This window comes from Notolepis coatsorum (genome assembly GCF_963971535.1).
Source record: "Notolepis coatsorum genome assembly, chromosome: 11".
Classification (NCBI taxonomy): domain Eukaryota; kingdom Metazoa; phylum Chordata; class Actinopteri; order Aulopiformes; family Paralepididae; genus Notolepis; species Notolepis coatsorum.
The window spans coordinates 112,216,759-112,229,173 of NC_140175.1; the positions used below are offsets into that span (position 1 = coordinate 112,216,759).

The 12,415-nt window shown below is 43.1% G+C and overlaps 1 protein-coding gene across 1 annotated transcript in view; it reads left to right on the plus strand.

Annotated features, from left to right (window-relative positions):
• Positions 1-1,282: 1,282 nt before the first annotated feature.
• Positions 1,283-12,415, plus strand: part of LOC311237246 (cytosolic purine 5'-nucleotidase-like) — a 68,878-nt gene continuing 57,745 nt past the window's right edge. The window contains exons 1-3 of the mRNA XM_084325053.1: positions 1,283-1,514; positions 7,048-7,121; positions 9,243-9,360. Of these exons, the coding sequence (XP_084181179.1) occupies positions 1,375-1,514; positions 7,048-7,121; positions 9,243-9,360 (332 nt within the window). The 5' untranslated portion in view covers positions 1,283-1,374. The remainder of the gene's footprint in view (positions 1,515-7,047; positions 7,122-9,242; positions 9,361-12,415) is intronic.

Consider the following 12,415-nt stretch of genomic DNA (forward strand, 5'->3'; position numbering starts at 1 on the left):
CCACTGTATGGTTCAGACCCCTGTTAACCCACTGTATGGTTCAGACCCCTGTTAACCCACTGTATGGTTCAGACCCCTGTTAACCCACTGTATGGTTCAGACCCCTGTTAACCGGTGGTCTAATAAAATGAATTAAACTACTGATTGGACATTTCAGTTAATCTGTAATGGGGGGCATTTAAGAAGTAGGCCTACCCTTCCCAACCCCACAGATGAAAATAAAATACTGTATTTAATTGTTTTGTATTTATAACCCCCAGATAATAATAATAATAATAATAATAATAATAATAATAATAATAATAATAATAATAATAATAATAATAATAAACACTTTCGTTTTTTTGTATAATCCCCAGATAATAATAATAAACATGTTTATTATTTTGTATTATAATCCTCCGATAATAATAATAAACAAGTAATTTTTTTTTGTATATATGTAACGGTTGTGACAACGTCACCTCAAACTTCGATGCCCCGAATGGGAGTTGAACCACAGACCGCTATACCAAGAGAGAGAGAGAGAGAGAGAATAGCCTGACAATTTACTATTCAGTATTTTCTAATGTATTAAATACAGTATTTATACCAGATAATACTACTATAGCCTACTGTGATACTTTTACTACAATACAACCACCCCCTCCTAATGTACATTTCCCTCCCCCTCGTATGTATATGTTATCTGCTAAGATCTCTGTTTAACAGTACTGTATTTGCATATCTTGTATGTCACAAATGTAACAGTACTGTAGGATATCTGTATGTCATTATGAATTGAAAATGGGGGACCCTGATGTAAACAAGACGGAAGTCTTTCTCTGGTCTGCAGCCCCTTAACAATTGTGTGTATTGAGCTGTACTGTACTGTACCCATTCTGCAATCTGTTAATTAAAGTTTTCAATCAATCAAAGGGCTGCCTGCTGCCCTGGAGCTTTACAACAACAACTTGTCAGACTGATTTTAGAAATCTGTTCTTTTCCTGTAATAATGAGTTCTGGCATCATAACACACACACGCTGGGCTTCAGCAGCTTATAGTTACAGTGTAGAGAGAGAGCCGCTCCTAAACCTAACAAATTACAACGACCCTTGTGATTTCACAACAGCCAGGAGGGCGTCCTCCTCCCGGCTCCGGTGGATGTTGTCCAGTCAGCTGGAGGAGTCAACAGCCAGTTACGCACGGAGCCCCTCTCCATGTGCGCGCCTCTGATAACACCACAATCTGATGTGAGGAGGGGGCGTGCACGGTGCGTGAGACAAACACGTCGACGAGGTTCTCCCGGCAGCAGCCCGCACCCAAGAAGACCCGGGGAGGGGACGTCTGTTTGTTTGTGTTGTTGACGACAGCAGTGTGTGTCTGGAGACATCATGGGCAGCCTGAGCACAGAGAGCCTCACCGCCGCGATCATGGAGGAGACCGGCCGGACCCTGAAGGACCGACTCAACCTGGAGACACCGCCGACCACCGCGTCCGACGGCCGCACGGCCAAGAGAGACTGTTACCAGAAGTGAGCGTGTGTGCGTGCGTGCGTGTGCGCGCACAGGGTAGCAGATTCTACACGGGTAGTATGTTTTGGATTAAGGGAATATCACATAATGGAAACAGAATGCTGCTGCTAATGTCAACATGTACTAGCCTATACTACTACTACTACTACTACTACTACTACTACTACTACTACTACTACTACTACTACTACTACTACTACTACTGCTACTACTACTACTACTACTACTACTACTACTGCTACTAGCACTACTGTTACTACTACTACTACTACTACTACTACTACTACTACTACTACTACTACTACTACTGCTACTACCACTACTACTACTACTGCTGCTACTACCACTACTGCTACTACTACTACTACTACTACTACTACTACTACTACTACTACTACTACTACTACTACTACTGCTACTACCACTACTACTACTACTACTGCTGCTACTACTACCACTACTGTTACTACTACTACTACTGCTGCTACTACTACTACTACTACTACTACTACTACTACTACTACTGCTACTGCTACTACTACTGCTACTGCTGCTACTACTACTGTTACTACTAATACTACTGCTACTGCTGCTACTACGACTGTTACTACTACTACTACTACTACTACTTCCGCTACTATACTGCTACTACTACTACTACTGCTGCTACTACTACTGTTACTACTAATACTACTGCTGCTACTACTACTACTACTACTACTGCTACTACTACTACTACTACTACTACTACTACTACTACTACTACTACTACTACTACTGCTACTACTACAACTTGTAGTAGTACTTCTTGTGACTTCTTGTGACAAAAAAGGGCAGCATATTAGACCCGGGCAACTACCGCCCTGTTTCTATCCTTACATCCATCTCGAAAGTCATGGAAAAAATAGTATACGAACAGATCGAAAAGTACCTTGCGGAAAAAAATCGAATCTACGAATTCCAATCTGGCTTCAGAACATCCCACTCCACTGACACATGCCTTCTCTACTTGAACGACCACATCAAACAAGAGGTGGACGTGGGCAAATACTGCGGCATGGTCATGCTGGACCTACAAAAGGCCTTCGACACTGTCAATCACACCATTCTGATTGACAAGCTAAAAGCAATTGGTTTTGATAGTTTATCAGTGAGCTGGATACAATCCTACCTGGAGGGGAGGGAACAGATGGTGGAGGTAAACGGTACCCTATCCCCCCCCCTCACAGTGAGCTGTGGTGTTCCACAAGGAAGCATACTAGGACCGCTACTTTTCCTAATTTATGCAAATTACATGTCGTCAGCTTGTGACTGCAACTTGTTCCTGTTTGCGGACGACTCAGCCCTGCTGGTCTCTGACAAGAACAAGTTACAGGTTGAAAAAGCCCTCAGCTCGGAACTAGGCAAAATCTGCATATGGCTCGCCGACAACAAACTATCATTACACATGGGCAAAACAGAGTCCATTCTCTTCGGTTCAAATAACAAACTCAGCAAGACCGACCGACGTATGTCATATATGTCCTGATGAATTGAAAATGGGGGACCCTGATGTAAACAAGACGAAAGTCTTTCTCTGGTCTGCATCCCCTTAACAATTGTGTGTATTGAGCTGTACTGTATTGTACCCATTCTGCAATCTGTTAATAAAGTTTTCAATCAATCAATCAATTCTCGGTTACAGTGGGTGACAATATTGTCACAAGGAAAGATGAAATTACCTACCTGGGTTCCATCCTAGAGGCTAATCTTTCCTGTGACAAAATGGCATCCAATGTAATAAAAAAAGTCAACCAACGAACTCGATTCTTGTACCGGATCTCCTCTCTGGTAAACAAGAATACCCTGAAGACTCTGGCAGGAGCACTCATTCAAGGGTACTACGACTATGCTTGCACCTCATGGTACCAAAGCACCTCAAAGGCACTAAAAAACAAATTACAAACATTTCAAAACAAGCTAGTCAGACTACTGCTTGACCTGACTCCTAGAACCCACCTCACCCCTGCCCACTTTGACAACCTAGGATGGCTTAGAGTAGACGACAGAGTACAGCAACTTGCAATGGGCCTGGTCTACAAGATACACTACGCGACCAAGGTACCCATGTACATGTCAAAATACTTCCCAAAGGTCAGTGAACTGAATACCACAACCACTACACCAGAGGAAGCTCAACAAATCATGTTAAACACAGATTCGGCTCAAACAAGGGACTAAACACGTTTCGCAATTATGCCACATCAATGTGGAACGCCCTACCCAAAGCTGTAAAGGAATGTGAATCCCTACCCACATTCAAAACCGCTCTTAAAGAGCACCTACGGGAGGCTGCAATTCGAAACTGGCCACCGTAAATGCCCAAACCCCCCACCACCTAGACAGTCTCCTCCCCGCCGTATGTATATTTCTCTCCCACCCACCCACCCCCTCCAAATGTACAGTCTCCACCCCACCGTATGTATATTTCTCTCCCACCCACCCACCCCCTCCTAATGTACAGTCCCCTCCCCATCATATGTATATACTCTGTCAGGATCTATGGGTAACAGTACTGTATATTTGAATACCGTTTATGTCACAAATGTATCAGTACTAAATACCTGTATGTCCCTATGCCATAAATGTCATGTATGTTGTGTATGTCATAAATGTCGATATGAATTGAAAATGGGGGACCCTGATGTAAACAAGACAAACGTCTTTCTCAGGTCTGCATCCCCTTAACAATAGTGTGTATTGAGCCGTACTGTATTGTACCCATTCTGCAATCTGTTAAATAAAGTTTTCATTCATTCATTCACTACTACTACTACTACTACTACTACTACTACTACTACTACTACTACTACTACTACTACTACTGCTGCTGCTGCTGCTGCTGCTACTACTGCTACTACTACTGCTGCTGTAACTGCTACTACTACTGCTACTACTACTGTTACTACTACTGCTACTACTATTCCTACTATTACTACTAATACTACTATTGTTGCTGTACTACTACCACTACTACTGCTGTTGCTACTGCTGCTAGCCTGCTACTACTACTTGATTGATTGATTGATTGAAAATTGTATTTAACAGATTGCAGAAAGGGTACAATACAGTACAGCTCAATACACACAATTGTTAAGGGGATGCAGACCAGAGAAAGACTTCCGTCTTGTTTACACCAGGGTCCCCCATTTTCAATTCATAATGACATACGCAACATACAGATATATATCTTGACATTTATGACATACATGTATGCAGTTATACAGTACTGTTACATTTGTGACATACAAGATATGCAAATATACAGTACTGTTAACCAGAGATCCTAACAGATAATATATACATACGAGGGGGAGGAGACTGTCCATTAGGAGGGGGTGGGCGGGTGGGAAGGGGGGTTTGGACATTTACGGAGGCCAGTTTTGAATTGCAGCCTCCCGTAGGTGCTCTTTGAGAGTGGTTTTGAAGGTGGGTAGCCCCTTTCGTGACTGTGATGCACGCCAACAAGGTTTGGCCGAATCCACAGTCCCTTGGCTGGGCGCACCACGCACCAGGCATGTCACAAATGCAGAAGAAGCCATTTTGATGCAACGCCGCCTCAGTGATGTTTACATGTTTATAAAAATTATTTAAAATGTTTATTAGCAACGCCGAGCTTTCAAACCATTGCGATTCTCTGTCCAAGACCCTCGTGCAACTGTGAGTACCTTTGAAATTTCTCTGCGATACTTGTATAACGAACGTTTCGTGTCGGACCAGTTCTTCAGCGTTAAAACAGGGTGGTTTCCTATTGAGGAGCAAGGGACTGTGGATTCACTCGGCCAAACCTTGTTGGCCGAGTCACGAAAGGGACTAGAAGGTGGGTAGGGATTCAAATCTTTTTATGGCTGTGGGTAGGGCCTTCCACATTCCACATACTACTACTACTCCTACTACTACTACTACTGCTGCTAGCCTGCTACTACTACTGCTACTGCTGCTACTACCACCACTATTACTACTACTACTACTACTACTACTACTACTACTACTACTACTGCTAGCCTGCTACTACTACTGCTACTGCTGCTACTACCACCACTATACTACTACTACTGCTACTACTGTTGCTGCTACTACAACTTCTACATGAACACATTTAGTGTTTAGAAAAGGACCCAACACATTCGCTAGATCCACAAAGAATGGATTGCACGGTTGCACCCTACTTACAATTCATTATAAATTGAAAATGGGGGACCCTGGTGTAAACAAGACGAAAGTCTTTCTCTGGTCTGCATCCCCTTAACAATTGTGTGTATTGAGCCTTACTGTATTGTACCCATTTGATTGATTGAACATTTTATTAACAGATTGCAGAATGGGTACAATACAGTACAGCTCAATATACACAATTGTTAAGGGGATGCAGACCAGAGAAAGACTTTCATCTTGTTTACACCAGGGTCCCCCATTTTCAATTCATAATGAATTGTAAGTAGGATGCAACTAGTACCGTGCAATCCATTCTTTGTGGATCTAGCCGTTTAGAAATGGACCCGACACATTTAGTGTTTAGAAAAGGAACCAACATATTTAGTGTTTAGAAAAGGAGTGAACATATTTAGTGTTTAGAAAAGGAGTGAACATATTTAGTGTTTAGAAAAGTAGTGAACATATTTAGTGTTTAGAAAAGGAGTGAACATATTTAGTGTTTAGAAAAGGAGTGAACATATTTAGTGTTTAGAAAAGGAGTGAACATATTTAGTGTTTAGAAAAGGAGTGAACATAATAGTGTTTAGAAAAGGAGTGAACAGTGTGCTGGTTTGACCCTCTGCTGGGAGGCAAGATCAAACTAGCTTATCATAATTCAGGCCTCACTCACAATTCAGTATATTTTATTGATATTCTACAAACACTGCCAAATATTATGATTTTTATTATGTGAGTATGTGGTACTAAATGTAGCAAGGATGGTGGCCACTGCTGTTAGGTTGGAGTTTGAATAAATTATTAAACTACCAGCCGTCTCTTTAGCCACATGTAATCTATTGATAAAAAATGTATACACAAATGTTGAGAATGGCATACATAATATTAATTAATATTATGTGAATATTTTTTTGATCCACTTTTTCTCCCATTTTTCTATATTTTCTCCCATCCCAATTTCGTATCATCCAATTCAACCCTCCCCTGTCACGAACGCTGTTTCTTGCCTCCCACAAGCCGGCTGCAATGTGGACTAAGTCATACATAGCACAAGTCCCCTCCGGTACTTGAGGTAACAGCAGTCGCATCTTTTCACCTGCGCAGCTCGATCTCTCAGTGTCGAGGAGTAACGCGTGGGAGGCTCACGCTGCCCCCGACACTTGTAGGAGTCGCTTGTTCACAACGTTCGATCCCCACCCTTCAGTTTTCCATCCCCGTAATATGGCCAATGTGTATTACTGCGGACGACCAGCTAAACTGAAAACAATGTGGAGAGCTGGATTCGAACACGCGAACCCAGAATATTATGTGAATATTAAGATCTTGTGTCTTACATCTCAGGGTGTTTGTCAACCGGAGTGTGACGCTGGAAAATATCAAATGTTATGGCTTCGATATGGATTACACTCTGGCAAGTAAGTACAATATACATATTAATATAATATAATTATGTAATATATATAATATATATAATTATATATATATATATATATATATATATATATATATATATATATATATATATATATATATATATATATATATATATATATATATATATATATATATATATATATATATATATATAATATGATGATGTAATATTATATATAATAAAAGAATAATATATACATATTAATTAGTAACAAGTTAATAATTAATAACAAGTTAACACAAATTTGTTTTAACAGCACACATTTCTTTGACGCATAACGCATAGTTCTGTTATGATGGGCCTTCGCCTGACCCGTAGTTTAGGAATCAGCTAGTAACGTTAAGTCAGATGTTGATGGCAGACAGCAATGGATAAAGAAAAAGGTATTTTGAATGAAGTTCAGCTACAAGGCCCTGCCACATGGGTCTGTCGACGAGATCAAAGTTATTTGCAGTTACTGTTGATGTGAAATAAGAAGGGGTGTAAAAAGTACCCAGAAATTATACGTGAAAGTATGGGTACCATCTCCAAATCGTACTCAAGTAAAAGTCTGAGTATCTGGCTAAAAACACAAAAGTTTCTACTTTTAAATGTACTACTAAAAAGTAAAAGTAAACTTTTTTTTATTCCAGGGCAATGAAATGTTCCGTTTCGTCCTCTTCATCACTCGTACTATCGTTTGTGGCCGTCTTCTGTAGCTTGTCACTCTGACTGTCTATTCTTCTGATAGCAGGTGTTTAATCAAAGATCCCCGCTTTCTAGTCTTGCACAAGGACCAATCAGCATGGGTATGGGCGGGTTAATTTTCCATTGATTTGATTGGCTGTTTTTAAATAAACTGTGGCCGCAGGATTAATAACGTTAACGTTAGTTCGGCCAGAGAAACAAATATACTAATTAAAATGGTTGGACCTGCAAGATTTGTACTTTGTACTTTGTAGGTCTACATTTTAAATGTAAGGAGTAAAAAGTATGTTTTTTTTTCTCTGAAATGTAATTGAGTAAAAGTACGAGTATACAAACCTAATAATACTTGAGTAAAGTACAAATCCCCCAAAACAGTACTTAAGTATTGTAACGAAGTACAATTACTCAAGTACTTTACACCCCTGGAAATAAGTTACCATCGGAGTACATCTAGTCTTACCTGGTAACCTTCTTGTAGCATTTCCTTGGGGCTGCCTGTGACACAAAACTTTAAATCCATCCATCCATGCCAAGAAAGTGGCTTGGTAATCAATATAAATCCACATGAACATTCTAAATAGGCCCCTTTGTATTTCCTGTTGCAATGTTGGTTAATATACGGTTTCAACTTCACAACATAAACATTGTAAATGGATGTTGCAACATTTGTTAACCCTTTCACTACCACTCTACCAAAGGGTTAACCCTTTCACTGTGACACTACAGCAGGTTAACCCTCTCACTGCCACATGACAAAGTGTTAACCCTTTCACAACCACACTACAGACGGTTATCTGTAGTGTGGTAGTGAAAGGTTAACCTTCTGTAGTGTGGTAGTGAAAGGGTTAATGCAACATATTTCCAGTGAAACCATCTACACAGTCGCTGACAGGAAATACACGGGGGCAAAAGCTGTTCTACTAGCGATGGAGATCTTTTCAGAAGTACAGTATTCTGTTGCTGTTCCGGTCGCCATGGGAACAGTGTTGGGCCCTGTTAATTTCCTGTCAGTAACTGTATTAACCTTCTGTAGTGTGGTAGTGAAAGGGTTAACATACATTGCAACAGGAAATACAAAGGGGCCTATTTAGAATGTTTACGTCAGAAAAGGTCTACACAGGAAGGATCACAACCAATATGACGATGATATATTTTGTGGAAAATTCTACTTTAAGTTACATTTTGAACAGATACAAAATTTGTAATTAATCACGATTAATGTGTGTGTGTGTGTGTGTGTGTGTGTGTGTGTGTGTGTGTGTGTGTGTGTGTGTGTGTGTGTGTGTGTGTGTGTGTGTGTGTGTGTGTGTGTGTGTGTGTGTGTGTGTGTGTGTGTGTGTGTGTGTGTGTGTGTGTGTGTGTGTGTGTGTGTGTGTGTGTGTGTGTGTGTGTGTGTGTGTGTGTGCGTGCGTAGTGTATAAGTCTCCAGACTATGAGTCTCTAGGGTTCGAGCTGATCAGAGACAGGCTGGTGTGCATCGGCTACCCCCACGAGCTGCTCCGCTACACCTACGACCCCTCGTTCCCCACGCGGTGAGTCCTTCACCTAGATCACATCTTCTCGGCCACTACCCAGTCTCCTGGACCACTACCCAGTCTCCTGGACCACTACCCAGTCTCCTGGACCACTACCCAGTCTCCTGGACCACTACCCAGTCTCCTGGACCACTACCCAGTCTCCTGGACCAACCACTACCCAGTCTCCTGGACCACTACCCAGTCTCCTGGACCACTACCCAGTCTCCTGGACCACTACCCAGTCTCCTGGACCACTACCCAGTCTCCTGGACCAACCACTACCCAGTCTCCTGGACCACTACCCAGTCTCCTGGACCACTACCCAGTCTCCTGGACCACTATACCTGGTATCCTGGACCACTATCTGGTCTGCTGGACCACTATGGACCACTATCTCTTCTCCTGGATCACTATGGACCACTATCTCTTCTCCTGGATCACTATGGACCACTATCTCTTCTCCTGGATCACTATGGACCACTATCTCTTCTCCTGGATCACTATGGACCACTATCTCTTCTCCTGGACCGCTTTCTGGTCTCTTGGACCATTATAGACCACTATTTGGTCTCCTGGACTACTATCTGATCTCCTGGACCACTATCTAGGCCGCACGGTGGTGTAGCGGCACTGTCGCCTTACAACTAGAAGGTCCAGGGTTCGATTCCCGCTTGGGGACCAGGTTTCCACGTTGCCAGTTACCCAGGTGGAGTATCTCCCGGGCCTTTCTCTGTGGAGTTTGCATGTTCTCCCCGTGCTCACAAGGGTCCCCTCCCCCCTCCCGATAAGATAAACCCAATGGAAAAACATGCACAACAGATCCCTAATGCTATCACGTCCCTGACGAAGGCGGACAGGAGCACTTGGATTGGTCCCTGGGCGCGGCCCCACGCCGCAGCCCCTATCTGCTCCCGGCTGCCCTTGGGGGGAAGGACGACGGGATGGGTCAAGCGCAGAGACTCAATCTCATCGGCGACCCAAAAAATTATTGCATGTGTGTGTCACTGCATGACGAATAAAGACTTCTTCAAAGTTCAGTTATTAGTTATTATTATCTAGTCTTGTGCTACAGTGGTCTCATGCTACAGTCTCATGCTACAGTGGTCTCATGCTACAGTCTCATGCTACAGTCTCATGCTACAGTCTCATGCTACAGTGGTCTCATGCTACAGTCTCATGCTACAGTCTCATGCTACAGTCTCATGCTACAGTCTCATGCTACAGTGGTCTCATGCTACAGTCTCATGCTACAGTCTCATGCTACAGTCTCATGCTACAGTCTCATGCTACAGTCTCATGCTACAGTCTCATGCTACAGTCTCATGCTACAGTGGTCTCATGCTACAGTCTCATGCTACAGTGGTCTCATGCTACAGTCTCATGCTACAGTCTCATGCTACAGTCTCATGCTACAGTGGTCTCATGCTACAGTGGTCTCATGCTACAGTCTCATGCTACAGTGGTCTCATGCTACAGTCTCATGCTACAGTCTCATGCTACAGTGGTCTCATGCTACAGTGGTCTCATGCTACAGTCTCATGCTACAGTCTCATGCTACAGTCTCATGCTACAGTCTCATGCTACAGTGGTCTCATGCTACAGTGGTCTCATGCTACAGTCTCATGCTACAGTATCATGCTACAGTCTCATGCTACAGTCTCATGCTACAGTGGTCTCATGCTACAGTCTCATGCTACAGTCTCATGCTACAGCCTCATGCTACAGTCTCATGCTACAGTCTCATGCTACAGTCTCATGCTACAGTGGTCTCATGCTACAGTGGTCTCATGCTACAGTCTCATGCTACAGTATCATGCTACAGTCTCATGCTACAGTCTCATGCTACAGTGGTCTCATGCTACAGTCTCATGCTACAGTCTCATGCTACAGTGGTCTCATGCTACAGTGGTCTCATGCTACAGCCTCATGCTACAGTCTCATGCTACAGTCTCATGCTACAGTCTCATGCTACAGTGGTCTCATGCTACAGTGGTCTCATGCTACAGTCTCACGCTACAGTGGTCTCATGCTACAGTCTCATGCTACAGTCTCATGCTACAGTGGTCTCATGCTACAGTCTCATGCTACAGTCTCATGCTACAGTCTCATGCTACAGTCTCATGCTACAGTGGTCTCATGCTACAGTGGTCTCATGCTACAGTCTCACGCTACAGTGGTCTCATGCTACAGTGGTCTCATGCTACAGTCTCATGCTACAGTGGTCTCATGCTACAGTCTCATGCTACAGTCTCATGCTACAGTCTCATGCTACAGTGGTCTCATGCTACAGTCTCATGCTACAGTCTCATGCTACAGTCTCATGCTACAGTCTCATGCTACAGTCTCATGCTACAGTCTCATGCTACAGTCTCATGCTACAGTCTCATGCTACAGTCTCATGCTACAGTGGTCTCATGCTACAGTCTCATGCTACAGTCTCATGCTACAGTCTCATGCTACAGTGGTCTCATGCTACAGTGGTCTCATGCTACAGTGGTCTCATGCTACAGTCTCATGCTACAGTGGTCTCATGCTACAGTCTCATGCTACAGTCTCATGCTACAGTCTCATGCTACAGTCTCATGCTACAGTCTCATGCTACAGTGGTCTCATGCTACAGTCTCATGCTACAGTGGTCTCATGCTACAGTCTCATGCTACAGTCTCATGCTACAGTGGTCTCATGCTACAGTGGTCTCATGCTACAGTCTCATGCTACAGTCTCATGCTACAGTCTCATGCTACAGTCTCATGCTACAGTCTCATGCTACAGTCTCATGCTACAGTCTCATGCTACAGTCTCATGCTACAGTGGTCTCATGCTACAGTCTCATGCTACAGTCTCATGCTACAGTCTCATGCTACAGTCTCATGCTACAGTCTCATGCTACAGTCTCATGCTACAGTGGTCTCATGCTACAGTCTCATGCTACAGTCTCATGCTACAGTCTCATGCTACAGTCTCATGCTACAGTCTCATGCTACAGTGGTCTCATGCTACAGCCTCATGCTACAGTCTCATGCTACAGTCTCATGCTACAGTGGTCTCATGCTACAGTCTCATGCTACAG